Below are 20409 nucleotides of genomic sequence, written 5' to 3'. Positions count from 1 at the left end.
CTAATTTTCTTTTTCCATATCCAAATTGATGCTTGCACGTAATGCTTGAGTTGCATGATTCTATTACAGGAGGAGATCCAGTTTAAGAAATGTGTAGCTGATGCGTAGTACAGTAAGTTACTACGTAGCAACTCTTTCTTGGTTCCTATTTTTATTGTATTCTAAGCAAGTACTCTATTTCTGAAGTTTGTTTATAATGCCATCATTAAAACCCAATAATATAAATTCCTGAAAAGCATATATTAAAATTCGTTCAATTCATTAATTTTATTTTTTAAAAAAATTTGATAATGAATTTTCTCAAATCTAGTACTAAATTGCAATGAATTAAAATTTGGAAAAGATTACGTAGGGGTGTTACTTATAATTGCTTTGATAATACTCAAATTTAATTTGATAATAATAAATATGAGGTAATTGTGGAAAAAAGTATCAATCTTTGAAAATAAGATGTTTCAATTCAAATATAACAAAACATTTTTTTTCCTGGGAGGAATCGGAATTAAAAGACAATTGTTAAGTCAATCCGCATGCAGAATTTCTTTTCTTTTCCTTTTAAAAAAGGCCCAAAGCATGTAGAGTTTTTGTTATTCTGGGCTCTGGTTGTTATTGGACTAATAGACATATTTGTATATGAATGTACTGAAATGAAGAACATGAAACTGAAACATTGCCATACACAAGTACTCTAGCCTTACGGTAAAATACAATTCCAAGAAAAAAAAAAAAAAAACAAAACACAAGAATTCACAACTTGGTAAGAAATCACTCCAACTCACACAAACACAAGTCATGTGGGCGCGACAAAATAATGATAATGATAAGAAAAAATCCCACGTATTAATTATTTTATCTAAATCCTAATTCACCCTCCTACAGTTCCTCCTGATCTGTCCGTTTGAGCCAGTCAAGGGTTTGATATCTCCCATCTTGATCATGGCAGCGACGAAGTGAGCATGGAAGGCCCTGGCATCCTTACTGTAGGCTCGAACCAGTGAATCGGTGGCGCCGCCATTGAAGAGGACCTGATCAGAGTGAAGCAGACCCCTCTTGGCGATGAGGTTCTTGAAGTATTGGTTGTCGAAGTAGTTGGGAGTGACGAAGTCGAGGTTTGCAACGTTGTTATCTCCTGATCCGGTTTTTGCAGGACATGTCCTCCTCCTCGCGTTTGCGAATGATTTGTCGATGTCGGTCTCGTTGTGGATCCGACCCCTGAAACTTGAACACCTTGCCTTCCCTATTGTGTGCGCTCCTTTATTATGGATCAAGCATTGTCACTTATTTGGTAAATAACAGTAAATACTTCATTACAAAGTTACTGATAAATATTGCTCAATATGAATAAAAATATCAAAGCTTCTCTTCTTCATCTGTTATGGGAGTGAGGGAGTGACGTGAATTTTAGCTTAAACGAGGAAACGTCAATGAATATGTGACATTTAGGTCGCTCTTACTAGCGCACCTCAATATACAGACATACACATGATATTATATATACAAATGAATCCGAAAATGCTTTGAAAAATATTAAAAATGATTAGAGTTAAAAAGATTGATTCCAGAGAAAGGGAATAAATGGAGAAGTAGGAATACCGGATAAGGCAACCATGTCCCTGGCAGAGAGGCCGTGAGATTTAAAGTTGGAGATGAGAGTGGTGAGTGAAGAAAAAGGAGATGGGATGGCCCCACTGTTTGCGGCAGCCAAGCTAGCCGTTTTTGAATCTCTTCTTCCCAGCTTCACTTTCCACGCAGGTCCTCCGAGCTTCAATATGATTAAATAAATCGCAGCATTAGTTAATTAATTAATCAGAGAAAGTGAAAACGACGTCCATATGTAAAGTGAACTCACGAGAACAACAGAGTCACGAGCAGCAATGGCTACAATATCAGCACAGGAGACGATGCCGGGGCATTCTTTCTCCACCTTCGACTTTATAGCATCGATCACTTCAAACCCCCTCAGTGAGTTCTTGTTTGGGAGAGCATTCTTCTCTCCTTTGAACGAACCTGTGTCATCCAGCAGTACTGAGGCATCGCACCCCTGTTTCATGTCAATTAATTAATTAATTAAAATTTTTTCTCAACTTCTTCATCATAGCATCTAGCATGAATTCCACAGGCATAAACAGGTGTTAAAATTGCGATAAGCCAAAAGTGATCTTGTCTTTTTCTCTACTGTGCCATGTGAGGATGGATGTACCCTACGCTGCAATAATTTGAAAATTTCAAACCATGATTCCTAAACTGGCCCAATGTTACAGTATTAATATTGTCGCATCTCATCATGTTGCTGTCAAGCATAAAACTAAAAGCTAATTGATATTCCTCTAGCAACTACATGTAGCTAGATGCTCATGGCTAAACTTAGGAACTTCATTGAGACTCTGTAAACGAGAGCTGCAGATATTGTCACGATATAAATTTCTGTTGATATCAACTGATTGATTTATGACTAGTACTTTTGATCTAGATATGCAGATATGGCAGTGGGATTTTTTTATCTAAAAAAGCGGGAAATTAAAGGTCAAGAAAATGTTAAAAACATTGGTTTAAAAGGTAGGAAAGTAAAAAAAGAGAATAGTGAAGATATAGAGTGCATTAAAGTGGTTACATTGACGAAGCAGTCATGGAAGAAGAGGCGAAGGAGAGAAGCTCCCATGCGATGTTCTTTGGAGATGGCAGAATGAACCACAGAATTCACACTTTTGAAAACCTTTGGACAGCTCTTTGAATAGAAGTTTGGAGAGAGCTGGGCAGAGTAGCTTCCGGTCACCATCATCATCAACAAGAAAGCCAACTCAACAATGGCTGAACAAGATGAAGACCTTGAAGAAGCACCCATTTTTTGTTCTGATTGTTATACAATCACGCGATGCTCTGGTGATGTTCTGTGAAAATTTGAAGGTAGTGATCGAACAATTTATAGAGCCCAATGGAGGAGTGTGAAAGTGGGGCCCTTTGGCTTCCCTTTCCTCTTCGTTTCTCTCTCCTACATTACTCGATCGTCTTGCTTTTTCTTTCACCTACTCGCCATGAAACTGCATGGAACGAACAGTTTTTTACGTCTCCATGAAAGGACTTGGTGTCTGGGGATAAGGATCAAAGTTAACAAAATTTTTTTTAAAAAAAATTCGATTGTTGACAATTAAGGTGCGTTTAGATATACTTGTTAAAATTAAAATGCTTTTTGCCATTTATTAACAAGAATATATCAACCACTATGAATGTAAGAGGACAAAATTCATGCGCATGAATAATGTGAGGTTTAATTTAATTAACAGGGATCGAATCAAGACTGTTTTTAACAAGTGTGGATTAATATCTCATGGAATTAGTTCAAAATAGTAAACATAATTAATGAAATGGTCGTATAGGTTAGGTGACAGAATAATTACTATCTTACTAATTGAGAATAACTTCTTAGCAGGAACACGCATTGATAATAAGGTGAACTGAAATTTCTTCAAAGAGTGGGTATCCAAGCTCAGATTTTCGGAAATTGTAGGGTCGGCTTTTGCTGGAATTGAGCAATTGAAATGAATAATACGCCGACGTTGACTATTCAAAAGTTATGCAGGTTACAGAGAGACCACGGGAATCAATGCTCCATGCATGTATAATTCCAACAATCACTAGTTATCAAACAGTTCAAAAAAAAGAGAGAGGGAGAGAGAGATGGACAACTTTAAAAAAGAATTTGTCCCAAAAAAAATATTTGAAAAAGACTTTTCAAATGGCTACTGGGTAGCCAAAGCTACCTCTCTCCATTATTGAAGAAAAAGAAAGTTGGCATGTCAATAAATTGTTTGAAGAGTTGTTTGTATAATTAAAATTTAAGAAATAATACTTGTTTAATTTGTTTATGGAAACATAGGCTGGCAATTCCAAAAGCTAAAGTGCATGCAGAACCATATATATATGGTATGTCTACTTGGCGTTTATGTGTTTTAACTTGGCCTGTTTGGCTTCTCTTCAACCGTTTATTCCAAGATGTTAATAATCATTTTGTCTTTTTATTAGAGCGAATATGCTGCTTTTCCTCTTTGGTCGTCGGTGTGCTAAATGATAAGTATATTATGTGTCGACTCATGCAGCCATGTGGGAGAAAATAACGCACAGCCACAAACTCGAAAGAAGAGCTGTTGATTTCAAACCTTAATAACAATAATTCCTGGTTTCGATGGACGGCAGCGCAGATTTGATTAGTTAACTGTAGACTAGCGATAGGCATACCATTATTAAAGGATTGTATTATAATTTTATAAATTTCTCACACGATTTTTTGTTGTTGTAAAAGTTAAATAATTTGTTATTTTGATGGATTATATAATTAGAGGTGTGAAATAGCTAGCTAGCTAGCTAGCTGTTAATCAACGTACGAGACGGTGTTGTCACGATTTGTGCGATAACTATTTATTGATAGTGATCGGTGTTTCGGAGACTACGTTACTTGGGTATTGGATTCTTTTTCTTTCACCTTCGAAATTATTGAGGCAAGAATGCTCCCATCATACTATCTAAGTCAGCAGAGAGAAAAAGTCGTAAATTTCTGTAGAATTAAGTTAAGGTGATAATCATTAATAGACTAAATAATATTATTTAAATATATGAATTAGTTAGAAACGCCGTCACTATGTCGAATATTAATATTAATCATTATTAATATTCCTTCACACATGTGGGCATCCATTCACAACATTCTTCGTATTGAAAAAAATTCAAACATACATCCCCTTGATTTGTTCACTACGTTATCTCTCTCTCTCAGCCACACGCAGCTGAAAATAATATGTGGAAGATTGAATAATTAATTAATAATTAGAATTAATTGGCATATAGAGAAACATGTAATTGCTTGTCATCAAGTCATGATGAACACTCTACTAGTGGATTTTGCACGAAACATTGTTCTGAAGCAGTAATAAACGACGTCAACAATAGACAATAAGTCACCCCAGTTAATCGTACTGGAATCTATATTTTGGCATTTGCATGAGGCAGCTCACTACACTAATAGCATTTCTTGACAAGCTGTGCGTGTTGCAAAGTTTTCTACGTTATTAATATTTAACATTGTTCTTTGAGCCGATGTTCTGTAAGCAGTGACGAACCCAGACAAGCGTGTATATATATGGTGGCAAAATTTCAAACTATCTAGAATTTGGGGGGCTGAAATGAAATTTCACATTTTTCACAGATGAAAATAAAAAAATTACAAAGCAATGGTGTAATGGGAAAAGCACTCTGTAAGTGTTCTTTAAATTTAAAAGTATATCTTGATTCTAATAAATTTTTAATTAGAGATGAGAAATGGGTGGCCCAGCTTTTATAGATTCAGACCTTTGAGTTGGATTTTTTAAAAAGAAATTATTTTTTAACGCTCAGTCTTTGTTTTAAGAATTTAGGCTCGTGAGTTCATTTTATTTTTAAAATATAAAAAAAATAAAAAAAACAAATACTAATCTAAATATAGAAGTTTAATCAATTTTTAAAATGAAGACAACAATTTTCAATTTAAATCAACCTTATCAAACCTAATAACTACAAAAACTTATATATCATAAACTATAGCATTAATCAAAAGAAAGAAATAAACTTACAGGGTAATCATGTTTAAAAATTACTAAAAAACCTGTTGAACATCGTGTTAAAACTAAATGGCAAAAAAAAAACAATATTAATTATCTTGACATTACAATACTTGAATTAACATCAATCTTGTGAGGAAGAAGGTTAGAAGAGCCTCTCAAGCCCAAGCTTGATCTTTTTTCCCCCCCAAAATCTACCAAAGTTGAACACTTGGAGCTCGATTTTTTAAAAAATTTTAAATTTTTAGGCTTTAACTCTTATCTAAACATGACTTTTAAGCCTGGCTTTTACAGTATCCAATTCACTAGATAAATATTTTATTACCAGAATATAGGTATTAACGTTGTTCTTTGCCTCCGATCTAATAATTTAGAGGCTCTTTGTTTATATATACAAGTTTTTCAGCGTAACAGATTTTTAAAAATGACCAGAACTTAAAGTAAAAAACAAAATTTTAATTATTTCTAAAATAAAAAAATACGATAAATAAGAGAGAATATTCATAAAAATATGAAGATGTATATAGAGATGCCATAATAAAATTTAATAATTATTAAATAATTGGAAAATATGCCAATCAATGCCAAACAGACGTGAAGTTTTGACTTGAATAAATGATATGCGAACCGTTATAAGATCTAAATACACGTATCAGATGCTGGTTCGCAATTTCTCTCATCTTCTTATCCAAGAATTATTATTTTTCCGGGGCAATTATCCATGAATTATTAATTGATTAGTCATCGATCGGTTAACTGCATTTGGTCATGTGGACTGTTTGGCGTCATAATTATAAATCATTTTATTAAGGCGAGCTAGGGTACAAGCTGTTTTGTTGATCAGATGCGGATTATTTTATAAAAAATACTTTTCTTTTAATATTAATATATACTCTCTCAAATTAAAAATATAAAACATTTTTTACGGAGTTAAATGTTTAAAAATATAAAATATTTTTAATTTTTTGAGATATAATTATTGTTTTTTTTTAAAAGCACCCTTATGTATAATGACTTTATATTTCTTTTAAGGTATTTAATAAGTATAAATATAAAAAAATAGAATTAGCTGAAAAATAGTTAATTACTTTATTAGGAGGTAAGATTCAATTAAAAATATCTTATATTTTTAAATAAAGAGAGTATAGTTTTTATCTCCAAGCTGGTGGATGATTTGCCTAAAATAAGTAATGTTGTGTAATTTAGTATCATATTTAACTACTAATAATTTATTTTTGGTACCACTTAATCGTTAGGCTCGGGAAGTATCTCAAAAGAGGAGTAAACACATATATATACGAGCATGAGATCCTTTTTTAATCTAAAATTTTAAGGGGTTAAATTTATATGTCCTTTTCAACTGTATACATATTCTCTAATCTAATTCCATCCCACGCGAAGCTTTTTTCCCTATACTATGTCAGGCCAACTCACTCTTGACATTTCAACAATTACTTCCTGACTAGTATTATTTTACAACTATTTAGTTACGCAAAACTTAAAATATGAATTCAATTTATGCTTTAAATAATTAATCCACAGCCTCAATAATATACTCCCTCCATTTTTATATAAAAAATATTTTTTAAAAATTTATTGTGTTCCTAGATATAAAAAGTGCCATAATATTTTGAAATAATTTAACAATTTTATCTGTGTCTTGAAAAAAAATTAATTGTGTAATTTACCCACCATCATCATTATATTAATTATAACATCATTAAAGGTAAGATTAAAAAATTATTGTATTTTATATAATTTCAATTAAATAATAATTTTTTATATGTAGAATTCAATTAGAAACACATTATATATGGGTACAAAAGGAGTAACTGATAAGATCAAGCTTATATTTTAAAATTGAAACAGGTTTTTTGCCGGAATTCAAAATTATTAAATTCAGATTAAGCTTACAATTTAAAATTGAAACAGTTGACAGAGTTTTCAACAATAGTCCCATATTCATGTGGAAATATATATTAACGATTAATATTAATTATCAATATCATTCATCATCTTATTACCTGTGAAGTTGAAATGTGAGATACTCTCTCCGAACTATAATAAAAGACATCTTTTAAAATTTTTACTTGATTTAAAATATAAAATATTAAATAATTTTTATATTTATTTTTTTAATTATATCTTTACTTCACTTATTATTATTTTTTTAAAGAAATCATGAATTGAAATTCTAAATTATTATTATTAATATTTTTATATAGGATATTTGATGAGGGTGTAAATAAAAAGATGTAAATAAATTAAAAATTTTAAAATTTTAATTAATATTATTTATAGATTATAAATTAATTAATTATAATTTATATTGTGGTGCAGAGTATTGCTGAGGTTAAATAGTAATCAAACAAATATAATATATATTGTGGTGCAGGGAGTGATGATAGACCTTAAAAAAGTAGCACATATTCCCAGAGAGGAGTTCCAAAATTCAAAATCAACTTCACCACTTACAGAAACTGATGGCGATGGCTAATGAATTCAAACAGCAAATTTGAGTCAGGGAAAACAAAAGCAAAAGAGACATCGATTTTGTGGAGCCAAACTGTGACGGAAATCATGAGTCAGTTAAAAAGTTGGCGCAGCAATATTGACTTATTTTACCGACACTGCATAAAAATTAAAGTTCTGATGCCATATGAGAAGATAGGATTGAACTCTTCAATTGCACACACATTCAAGCTATGGAGGCTTCACTGTTGTGCACCTTTTGTTTCCCTGGAGACTCTCATCTTCCTGTAATGTCATATCATCAATTCCATCGCCATTAACATTGATACAAAATATAAAGTTCACGAAAAGATTGATATTGTTAATAAATCATAAATAGAGTATTAATTCTCTCAAAGTTTATATACTTTTTTCAATTCTTCCAATATAGTTTTTTCATATATTTTATTGTACTGCATGTAAATTTCTTTTATATTCTCATGTGGTACCTGACCTAGTTAATCAAATCTTAGTTCATCCTCGTTATTATATATTAGATAATTTGGTACAAAATTAATGATATATGCACGTACAAGTAAACATCTGATTTGTTAGCAATATCACCTTCAATTACAGAGGCGATTTATCTACTAAGGGGATTAATGGAAAAGTATCGTTGTAAAAATAAAGATCTACACATGGTTTTTATTGATTTGGAAAAAGCTTATGACCGTATACCAAGAGAAGTGCTTTGGAAAGCGTTGGAAAAAAAGGGAGTACGGATTGCTTATATTAAAGCCATACAAGATATGTATGAGGGGGTAAAAACTAGTATAAGAACGCCTAGTGGTCAAACAAAGGATTTTCCTATAAAGATTGGGCTACATCAGGGATCATCTCTGAGTCCTTATTTGTTCAACTTGATTTTAAATGTTTTGACGGAACATATTCAAAAGGAAATCCCGAAATGTATGCTCTTCGCGGATGATATAGTTCTTATAGCAGAGACAAGAGAAGAGGTTAATTGCAAACTTGAGTTATGGAGGAGTACATTGGAGTCGAAAGGTTTTCGTCTGAGTAGAAGTAAGACGGAATATTTATATTGTAAATTTGATAAAAGACTATTCGAAAATAATCTGGAAGTGAAATTGGGAGATCAAATTATACCTCAAGTGGAAAAGTTTAGATATTTGGGAGCCATTATCCAAAATGATGGCGAAATCAGTGGAGATATTTCACATAGAATTCAAGCTGGGTGGTTTAATTGGAGAAAAGCTAAAGGAGTTATTTGTGACCGTAAGGTGCCTAATAAACTTAAAGGAAAGTTTTATCGTACTGCTATCAGACCGGCAATGTTATATAGTAGTGAATGCTGGGCTCTAACGGGACAGCAAGAGCATAAAGTTGGAGTAGCAGAGATGAGAATGTTACGATGGATGTGCGGACATACACGTAAAGATAAAATTCGAAATGAGCACATACGTGAAAAAGTGAGGGTGGCACCTATTGAGGAAAAAATGGTAGAAAATCGGTTGAGATGGTTTGGGCATGTACAAAGAAGGCCAAGGGAGGCACCAGTGAGAAGAGTGGAACATATAACTTTGAGTCCGATTAAGAGAGGTAGAGGAAGGCCTAAGAGAACACTCTTGGAAGTTGTTGAACGTGATCTCTTAATTAATAATATTTCTAAAAGCTTAATAAATGATAGAGCACAATGGCGTCTTGCAATCCATGTAGCCGACCCCACCTAGTGAGATAAAGGCTTGTTGTTGTTGTTGTTGTTGTTGTTGTATCACCTTCAATTACACATACTTTTTCCATTTCATACAATTACACAGATATCACCTATATTTCATATTAATATAAAATATATAATAAACTAGTATTATTAAAAGTCAAAAACGTATAATGTAATTCATCTCAAATTTTGGGAGCTATGTAGAAAAGTATCTAATTATTTGTAATTGAACTGACTGCAGAGATTAAGGGCATTATTATCGTCTAACTGTTTAGTAAAGAAATGAAATACACACGAGAGGATATTCGAAATCGAATTTTGCTGTCCACTCGTTATATATTTTATGGAGCAGTAGTTTTCAATTTTCATGCAGGTCGATAGAGACTCTCATCTAAAGCAGTCTTAATCTCATCTTAGAATTTCAATCACACCGATCATTGATACTTTTTGATAACTTTAAAATAATGAATATCCAATCACTATATGATACAATTTTTACAATAAAAAAATAAATGTCGGGTCACGCGAAGACGCTCTGCCAGCTGTACCATTAAAAGAAGGATGGGGTGTCTGAAAAGGACATGGAGAATGGTAAGGAAGATAAGATCAAGTCAATATAATACTGCACCAACTCAACCCGTGGCTGCTTTCGTAGTCTCAAAGAGTCAAAATCCGTTCATTTGGACTCTCCGGAGGCTGCCCTTCACCACTAACCACCGAGATTCTTTTATTAATATGTGTACGACAAATAAATTTATGTCTCCTGTTATAAATTTCTTACTTGCAAAGACATTAATTTGAGCAAGTTTTGAATTACGATGTAATGTATTTTGCTTTTTTTTTTTTTCATTTGTTATCCTCTCTATCTCTCTCAATTCTTAGTAACATCGTACAATATTCATATCCTTTTAATTATGTTATTCGATCATTGCTGATCTCGTCCATCTACTGAATTAAGTGATCAGCTTGAATGTTAATTGTTAAATTGTTATTTGAGCGAATTTTATATATGACAAGTAAAAATCAAGGAAGATGTCTCATCTGGTCAGAAAACATGAATTATATATGAAGGTAAATTGATGGTGTGCGTTCAGTTCAAAGCAATAATTATTTAATGACATTGTTATCTTAAATCTTAATCCTAAGTTGGTAGATCAATCGCCCTTACGTCCCCGTGGCATTCTCTAGGAAGTTAACCATTCAGTGAAAACACATGAAAGGAATTAAAAACACTTGCAGTGAAGTTAATTGATGAGTATACGAGCGTCATGAGAATCCATCAAACTGATTCAAAACTCTCTTGGAACAGCACGTTGAATGGAGTAAAACAGCTGCACGTGCATTGGCTTCTATACGAAGGGAATTCAACTTTGAATAAAAAAGTCCAATTATTCTGGAAGCACGACCGTACATATATGAGTGGTGATGCCGTGGATTTAATTAATAATACTGGTGAGTAGTTAATTCGATGCTTATCTTGACATGTACTCAACAACTCCAGCTTGTTCATGTTCTAAATTCAACAAAATTAGGTATTCATGTGCTGTAGCTATGAATTTAGGCTGCTTACATCAAGACGAAAGCTTTCTAATAATCAATATTAGTGCATGAGTTCATTTTTCACAACGCGAGATTTCATCATTGCTGCCTACAAATACAATACAATTGTCTCGCCCTTTTTTTTTTTTTGCACAGAGGTACGGAGCCAATTATTTAGTAGATGACCATATGCAATCAAACCACGTATATAGTTAGGCCAAACAGGAAACACGCACCTACAAAGTCACAATCAAAACCCACGCAAATCTATAAATGTCGTGCCAAGTAAAGCAAGTAACGTTTTAAGTCCACGTCTAATAATTGAACTTAAAAATTCGCATGATTTAAAAGATAGATGAACAGAATTAAATCCTTTTTAAAGTCAGCATATAATATATATATTGAATATTACACGTGGCAATCCCCCTCTCTTTTTCTTTCCTCATTTTTGATGGTTGGCTGAATCTTCCATGTTAGTGGTATCATATTACGCTAGTTAACATCTTCATGTTAATATATAAAAAAATTACAACAACTATAAAGCACACAATTAAAATTTTAAAGCATGATGACACTTTAAAGAAAAATAACAGTTAGATCTTAAAAGGTTAAATTAATAATAGTTAGGTCTGTAACAAATTTTTTTTAAAAATGAGTTGTAAATATTAATTTAAATAGCTACAAATAAAAATACTTGTTACAATTAAAAATTTATATTTAATATTTAAATACTTATTTATAATTAAAACTCCTAAATTTATGATTATCTAAATAGATATTTTCAAGTTAATTTTTAAAAATTATTAGAGATTAACTGTCATTAATTTAATATTATGAGACTTACTATTTTAGTCCTATTTACAGAGTAGAGAGAAAAAAAAAATTTAATCTTATTTATAGGGCACTTATTAATTTTTAATACTCTTCTTTATATTTTTGTCCTTATTAAATATTTTGAATAATAATATCAATAATAAAGTTTAATAATATTGATTCAGGATAAAAATAAAAACTTATTAAATTTTAAGACATAATTAATAAAATTTAAAATTTTTTAATTATAATAAAATATATTAAAAATAATTTATAAATAAATTTAAAAGAAGTAACTATCATTTTTCTTTAAAACCTCTCCATTGGATTCAGGGAGAAAAGCTACTATCATTTTTTTTTTTTGGTTGAAAAAGCTACTATCAGTTGAAAATATTTCAAGTCATCATAAATGCCTTTTTGTTTTTTAACTTTGTTTTTGTCCCTCGATTTCCTTGCCTCCCACGGGAGGAGAATAAACTAATCGCCCCATTTTATTTTATAAGATATTTTTTATGTGAAAAATGTAAATTTTAATGAATTTAATCAAATACAATTTTTATTCTTATTTTTTAAAAGAAATATAAATATAAAAAATTATCTTCTATTTAACAAGAGAGAAAGAGAAACATAATATTTAAAAATAGAAATAATAAAAATAATTTTAGAATGATTTTCATTAACAAATTATTATTTTTTTAAAGATATCATGTATTATAAAACATCAAATCACTCAAAAAATCATCATAAAATGAGATGGAAAGATCAAGGGTTTTTTTTTTAATCTTAATTTGGGGCAATATTGGGCTCAAGACAACATAGTGTAGGTCCAATTTCAACACGGTTGTCGAGGCCCATAGCAAAAGGTGCGACCCGAAAACAGCATCCCCAAACAAAATGAGGCATAATTTCCGATCAAAAAGGGGAAATAAGGAGGCAGTCGCCACTTGCCTGGGAGTGAAGAAGATACCAATATTGAGAAAATTCTCAGATTATGTATTCACCCCAGCGATCGTTTACATGTGGACGAGCGGCATCCTCGTCGGACACTGAGAGATCAATCCCAGAGCCAAGGGGACTGGAAGCTTCTTTGCTGCAATTAGTTCAAGAACATAGTCACACCTCTCTCCTACTTCGCCAGCAGACCGGTCTCTTTCTCTCCTCTCACATTTCCTTTTTTCTTTCTTTCTTTCTTTCTTTCTTATTTCTGAATCGATGTATTGGAGGTTTTGGTTTTGCATTTTGTGAACTGACTTCGTTGTGTGATCGAAGCAGAGAAAGCTAAGAAAGAGGCCATAAGAAAAACTCTGCGTGTTTCGGATCTCTTGGTGGAAACCGTCAATGGCGGGGTACAAGAGTGCTATGTCATCGAGAAGCGCATTGAGCAAGAGATTCGAGCATTGTCTGCAACTATTTCCCGGTTCATGAAGCAGACGGATCAATGGCTTGTGACAACTCATGCTCTGAACACCGCTGTTAAGGTACTTACGATGAATATGATATGGTACTCTCTGCTTTGAGTGCTTTCGTTATGTTCAGTGTGTCTTTTTTTCCTTATCAATTTATTGCATTATGCTGAAATTTGATGAGGATATTTTATTTCATCACCTTACTGTTATTGTTTTTTTCGTCCTCCAAAACAGACCCCATCTAAAATTATTATAAATTTTCATCTGAACTCTACTCTAGGAAATTGGCGACTTCGAAAACTGGATGAAGATCATGGAGTATGATTGTAAAAGTATCACTGCTGCAATCCATAACATTCATCAAGAGTGATCATGTGTGCGGTGAGTTGTCAATTTGTCATGCAAATGACCGTGACATGTTCTCCTTACCCTTTCAATTATGTATTAATCTATTGGATTGCATTTGATTTTGTGTTCCATTGGATTAACCATTTTAAAGCTGCAGTTGATTGGTACCATAATTCTGAATGCGACTAACCATTTGACAAGCATAAATTACACGAGTCTTCTGCAGCACTAGAGAACAAAATATTTTTTCCTTGAATTATTTATTTTTGATGTACTTGAGCACCCCCGGTTTTGTGTATTTAAATAATGGCAAGATATTATATAATTTTGACTAGATGTTTCCGAATCACTTATGAGAATTTCACTTTCCGTAAAGAAGTACCCATGAAATGTTCCTTTATCCCGCCACATATGTATGATTTTGTACAGTTGGCCCAACTTATGGTTTATAGTTTTTCCCTCTCAGCTTTGATTTAATTTTATAGAGCATATTGGTTTTGTTTAGAAGAAGATGAGAAACGAAGACGTAATAATCACTAGAATGGCTTATTCTTTTTATCCGTGATACAGCCAGAATGGCTATATAATGAAACAGCAAACCCTCTAAGGGTGGTGAACAGAAGAAATAATCAAACCCTTCCTTGAAGCCTGAATGGTGACAGTTAACCCCAAGATCTCCTAAGGGTGACACACAGAGGGCGCGAACAACTGAATAAACTTCCACACACCTAATTCACTAGCTAATACCCTTTATTTAGGTAGGGTCACTGGAAAATTAACATATGATCTTAACCAGCTGATACAAGATCAATCCTAATATCTCCAATAGGTTTACTTGATGTGATCACATAGTTCCCTGAATGCAAATATTATCTACTTCCTGGCAGCTGAGGGGAGTATAATTGGTTTTCAAAGCAAGGTGTGAAATGTGAATTAATGATTGCTGGAGCAAACATATCTATAATCTCTGAATTGAATTAAGCCTCCCTCTCATGAAAAATGGCCATTTGCGTGACATCCTATACCACAGTTCTAGGGTGGATAATGTTCCTCGGAGATACCTGTACTGCCCTCCACAAACACCAATTTACTGTCACTGCCTCTGACTTCTCAATCCAACTTGGGCCAGTACCCTGGGAGAGTTGAGCTCTGCGCCCGTCAGATCATTTTGATGTTCCTTTGTTTGTCTTGGAATCTGTGAAAGCAATATTTTATCATCACATACAATTTTGAATGAGGATCACAGTGGAGAGCTTGACTACTAGAACGTTTCAATACCCCTTGTTTACAGAACTGAGTAGCTTAGACATAAATGATCATTGATCTCTAAACTCGATAGCTAGAATTTAGATCTACTATTAGAGGGGCAGACACTTGCTAATTCTTCACATGTACATCAATTCTGTTCATTAATATGTTCAAGTATTACAGATTAAAATAAAAAATAAAAAATGCTTTGCCTTCGGTGGGGATTTTAGCCTCTAAAGTTTAGCTACTAGTTGCTTTTAGCTATAATCTGAAATAATAAGAAAGAGCCAAACAAAGATTTCCACAAAAAGGAGACAAAGTGTCCCAAGACATATTGTGTTCAGGCGTCTTAATAGCCCTTAAATGCAGTGTTCGTCATGATGGAGCTGGCCACTTGATTTATGGAATATTGACATACAGTGCGATTTGATATCATTGTAATGACCTACGTTGCGTGTCTAATTAAAAAGTGTGGGTCAAATTAAAACCAAAACAAGCCCAAGCAGCACCCGTGGCTGAATATTTTTAGTGCTGAATATGGTATGGAATTTGAGTCAACCTCAATCACTCTGGTTTTAGTCGTGTTCACAATCATTACAAGCCAAATGATGTATAGAATGGAAGAGCTGGACGGTTGACATGTATATTTGGCTGAAACCAGAGGAATTTGATACTGAAACCAAGGTTTCATACTAATTTTTTGCGGTTCAATTGGCGACATCTATTTTATGGCATCTTGGTAATGTGCATTTACTCTGGAGTGCATACTAACATTTGGGCCTCGTTTTTGTAACTAGTCTCTTATGTTGTTGGGATCTTGACTTTCATCGTTGTTGATATTAACTCAAATGTAGGACTTCGTGTATGTATCGTCTTTGAATTTATTGGGTTGTCTGTGACTGTGATTGACTATTTGATCATATTGCTACAGTTTACAACCAATAAATAAGCCCTTGTTTCTAGTTCTGTATTTCTTTTGGTTTCGCAAGGGATGCATAACTGGGAAAGTAAGAGACGAATGACGGTAAAGACTAAATTTAGCACACCAAACTGTGACCTGGACATTTACAACTAAGACAACTGTTATGAGACAAGATATCAACTACAGGCAGTAGGTCTCCGTTTTATTATGGGCTAGGTGTTATCTCTAGAGTCTGCTTGAGAATACTAGTTGGCTATTGATCATTATTTTTAATTCATGGCCTTCTTTCTTGACGGTGCCTCAGCCTTGAAAGAAGGGATTTTTTGCACCCTTGGTGGGACATTTCTATTCTAATAAGGGATTATTCATGCACTGAATTTCTCTTCTGACTTATCTCCCTAAATTCAGAATTTTTTAAGAAATCATGGTCATTTTGCTTATCCAACTGCTAGTAAGATAGTATGTCCTTCTTATGCTTGTTCAACTCAATATTATATGTTACATGGCTCTATCAGGTTTGTGTTTGCGAAACCCGGAACGGTTTCGAGATGAAACTGAAAAAAAATAAAAAATGGTGGATAAATCCAAAGTTCCAAGTTAAGCCTGTTAATGTGCAGAACACTCCAAGATTGCTTAACATAGCATTTGTGATGATTTCTTCGTGTTTACTGTACCCCCTCCTGATTGTAGGGAGTTGATTGACCTTGATGATTTTCTTAATGTACCTTGATTTTTTCAATCCTCTAATTAACAAAAGAGGGGAAATAACATATCAACTATAACTATTGTCCAACCAATCACGGGATTTACGTAATTTACTTCCCAGTTTGGGCAAAAAGAAAAAAAAAAAAAAGCCTCTGGCATTCAGATGGGAACTGCAATGATTCAGATTTAACTTTGTACATATGTTGATATTGATGAGAAGAAATTGGAGAAACTGTTTCATGGTGAAAAAAATGAAATTAATTGTACTTGAGCTTGCGCAAGAAGCTACAGTGATAATACATTAAGCTCTTGTTTAATACACACACCATTGGTGTTTGATATTATTAAATTCGTTGTTACCGCGTGCACCGTTCCGAGGGATCTTCGTTGACCCTGAACGAGTCTATTCCTCACCTTGCATGTATATTTTACCCCAAAAAGAAAGAAAGATGGCGGTACAGATTAATACCATTGGGATACAACATTCTTCATGGCATTCAAAAATCTTATTTTATTACCGTTGAGATTATGAACTTTTCATTTTTATCTTTATACTTATTTTTTAGGAGTGTTAGCTATTTTATGCTTTTAAGTGAGAAAAATTTTTTTGTTAAACTATTTTTTAAAAAAGCAAAAATGCCTTTCTGTTAATGGGCCTTGAAGTCTTTTGTATGTTTTCTGATGTGGCATGACATGAGACCGAAGCAAACTCCATTTGACCCTTTGACATGGTTAACCGTCATTTTTTCTAACCAGATACATGGCTCTCTTCTTTATTGTGATGCATCTTAAGTCTAGAGGAAAAATGACATATACATAACATTCAAATCAGATCGATGCACTTAATTCCACGGAAAATAGAATCCGAAACTCGATACACTAAAATCCACATATGTCGAACAATATGCTCTCTAAAACTAATTTCATCTTGATCCCATTTCAACTATGAAGCCTTCTTGGTTTAGCTTCAGCTCCTCTTGACCTCTCCAAATCATCGTCGATAGTGGAAAAATACTTCCCCTTTCATTCAAGAACCTTTTGAGCCTCCATGGCCCTTCGTCTGGCCACATGCACACACTCCATGTAATCATCATCTACTTCTATATCAACTACAGAATTGACTTCAAAAAAGGCAATTCCTGCACTGAATTAAGAACAAATTATTGGCAATAGATGCAAAAAAAAGAAGCGAACTTAACAAATAAACTAATTTCACAAAAGACTAGCCCATCACCCTTGACTGTTATCATAGAAAGGAAGGAACTTTGCCCTTTAGAATTGAAGAAAAAGTTGTCTAACCGTGATATCCGAAGATGGTATCCAATAAGGAAGAACAAAGTGACAACCAGTAATGGGTTACTGTTGTCCTTGTCAGAGGTCATACAAAGATGAAGCCACTAACCGAAGTTTTTAGCCACCATAGCAAGCATTTTAGGCTTTTACACTACTAAATTTTGGGCATTTTGGCCAGTTTTTCTATGTTTACATTGATGGCTCCCTCATCTTGTTTGAACTTCGTTCAAGGAGCATACACGAGCTGAAACGCCAGAACCAAGGCGGGCAGGTTTATACTCTACCCTTCCACCTCTAACCATTGATCTATGGATGCCTTCGCCAAGGGGTCGTGCCATACAATGCCTTGTTCCGCTTCTTCGGATGCTTCTCGCAAATGCATTGACATATAGGTCTCGACTCTGAATTTATGTGGCTTGAAACAACAAAACAAATAGCACATTGGGGAATAACGACAAAAGTAAGAGAACTTGAAGCGCTTACCGAAGAGGGAGATTCTCACGTTAGAGGTCAAAGAAAGTTATAGGTTGGGTGCCAAATCAAAAGATAATGGGCCCCTGCAATGACAGGTAACCAGAAAATGAGAGAACAAACAGCATACTAACAGAAGAGTATTTTTTCCACTCAGAATTAGACGTTAACCCTTTTTTACTCTTTACAATGTGGCATGAGAGAGTTGTTGTTGTTGTTGTTATCATTATTTTTGTTGATATAAGCATGAGAGAGTTATATTAGACTAAGAGCATGCTTGGCTTCATCTTAAAAATGGCTAAAAACCAAAACCCGCATTAAGATTAAAAAGGGGCAATGCAAGAATTTAACTTGTATGCATCACTAGCTATTCTTTAAAAACTGAAGTTGAAGTGCCACATGAAGCAAAACTCCTGACTATTGAAATTATTGTTTCATACATCTGACTTTCTCGATTTTATTTTCTAATACAGCATGATCTGCATTGTTTTTCCCCAGATAAATTAAAGAACTACTCTATAATTTTTTTTTGGCAAAAATAAAGAACTACAAGTTGCTTACACGTTTGTGACATCAATTGATTTCAGCTACCAAATTATAAAATTATGTAAGAGCCGTCCTTCCCTCCCTGTTTTTTTCCGGGGGTTTTCTATGGGCAGAACATGCAGTTATTTTCATTCGACTTCGTCAACAGAAATTGCTCGGTTCCGGCTGGTTGCCAGCTCGTTGTTAAATTCTAACGTAGACAAAGTCAGTTCAACAAAAAGAGAAAAAAAAAATTTATCCCAAAAAAAAAAAGGAAAAAAAGAAGGAACTAATGGTAATTAAACTTCTGATAAAATTTTAAAAAATATTAGAAAGTATCCTCAAAGACTACAAACAAGAATCTTCTTCAAAATTTGAGTTACATTTAAAATTTAAATATCTCATCTATAATAATTAAAATTATTGAATTTGTGATTGTTCGAATATACTTCCAACTCATTTTTTAGAATCTAACTACATTCTTTCAACATAAAAATTCATCACTAACATATAACGCATCAGATTATCATATATTATAATGCCCCACCATATTCCAGTCCCATGCCCTGATGCACCTCCAAAATTTTTGCTCATTTTTTAATTACATTCTGACATTTGGCTTTAATAATAATAATAATAATAGAATCGTCGCGGTTTGGTTGGGTTAAAAATTGTAATATATTAAATGTGATTTTATTTGATCTAGTCGATTCCCAAAAGGAATGAAACAAAATTTTGTGAAGTTGATTATTTCATCATTGATTGAACTGGTAAAAAAAAGTTTTTAATGCTTTTGTCTGAATAAATATTTTAATATTCGGAGATAAATGTTTATAAGAAACAAACTCAAATTAATTAGCCCTTTTTTAATCAATTTTTTGTTTTATAATATACATATTAATTTAATTTTAAATAAGACATTGAAGTTGTTAAATTTTTAGTAGGTTGCAGTGATCATATAGCTAATGTTTATCTTTTGTTACAAAAGAGAGTTTGAACTCTTAATTACTAGCACAGGTTTTCCAGTCTTGACATCTTTTGTCATTATTATTTAACATCGTTTACTTTTTATTTTTTAGTCATAAAACTATTTTTATTTAATTTATAAATTTCTTTTCGTCATAATTTTTTTATTAATGACTTCTTTTCATCATGTTAATCATACACCTTACTATCCTTTGGTTTTAAGTTAGATAATGGATCAACATGGCGTGGAATTAAGTTCCATTATTAAATTCCTCCATATTTTTGTATACATATCATAACTAGAATAGCAATAACTACCAAATTTTCGCGCTTATTGGTTAGCCGAAAATGCTCGTCACATGCACGGAGCAATAACATTTTATTCCGACTTTCTCC

At 33.0% G+C, this 20409-nt stretch overlaps 2 protein-coding genes across 2 annotated transcripts; one reads left to right on the top strand and one right to left on the bottom strand.

The window, feature by feature from the left end:
* Window positions 1–648: 648 nt before the first annotated feature.
* On the bottom strand, window positions 649–2901 carry LOC129317783 (peroxidase 4-like). Its single transcript, XM_054962160.1, has 4 exons — window positions 2612–2901; window positions 1850–2041; window positions 1594–1762; window positions 649–1252 (listed from the first exon to the last, which is right to left on the bottom strand). The coding sequence occupies exons 1-4, from the start codon at window positions 2840–2842 to the stop codon at window positions 861–863; spliced, it is 984 nt and encodes a 327-aa protein (XP_054818135.1). The 5' UTR covers window positions 2843–2901; the 3' UTR covers window positions 649–860.
* A 10144-nt stretch (window positions 2902–13045) lies between these two features.
* Window positions 13046–14232, top strand: LOC129318779 (biogenesis of lysosome-related organelles complex 1 subunit 1). The gene is made up of 3 exons (XM_054963730.1): window positions 13046–13274; window positions 13402–13607; window positions 13816–14232. Exons 1-3 carry the CDS (start codon window positions 13121–13123, stop codon window positions 13903–13905), a joined length of 450 nt encoding a protein of 149 aa, XP_054819705.1. The 5' UTR covers window positions 13046–13120; the 3' UTR covers window positions 13906–14232.
* Window positions 14233–20409: the final 6177 nt, after the last annotated feature.

The sequence above is a fragment of the Prosopis cineraria genome, unplaced genomic scaffold (assembly GCF_029017545.1).
Source record: "Prosopis cineraria cultivar Desert tree isolate PC_DT_omini unplaced genomic scaffold, ASM2901754v1 PC8, whole genome shotgun sequence".
NCBI lineage: Eukaryota > Viridiplantae > Streptophyta > Magnoliopsida > Fabales > Fabaceae > Prosopis > Prosopis cineraria.
The sequence above is the reverse complement of the archived record's forward strand: the minus strand, read 5'-3'. Positions and strand labels throughout refer to the sequence as shown.

What these genes read in the sequence shown, in the direction of transcription:
- LOC129317783 (XM_054962160.1), bottom strand. Translation starts at nt 2,842, where the DNA reads ATGGGTGCTTCTTCAAGGTCTTCATCTTGTTCAGCCATTGTTGAGTTG. An exon ending in CTCGTGACTCTGTTGTTCTC is followed by an intron (nt 1,763 to 1,849) that starts GTGAGTTCACTT and finishes ATCATATTGAAG; the next exon opens with CTCGGAGGACCTGCGTGGAA. An exon ending in GGACATGGTTGCCTTATCCG is followed by an intron (nt 1,253 to 1,593) that starts GTATTCCTACTT and finishes TCCATAATAAAG; the next exon opens with GAGCGCACACAATAGGGAAG.
- LOC129318779 (XM_054963730.1), top strand. Translation starts at nt 13,121, where the DNA reads ATGTATTCACCCCAGCGATCGTTTACATGTGGACGAGCGGCATCCTCG. An exon ending in CCTACTTCGCCAGCAGACCG is followed by an intron (nt 13,275 to 13,401) that starts GTCTCTTTCTCT and finishes TGATCGAAGCAG; the next exon opens with AGAAAGCTAAGAAAGAGGCC. An exon ending in CTCTGAACACCGCTGTTAAG is followed by an intron (nt 13,608 to 13,815) that starts GTACTTACGATG and finishes ACTCTACTCTAG; the next exon opens with GAAATTGGCGACTTCGAAAA.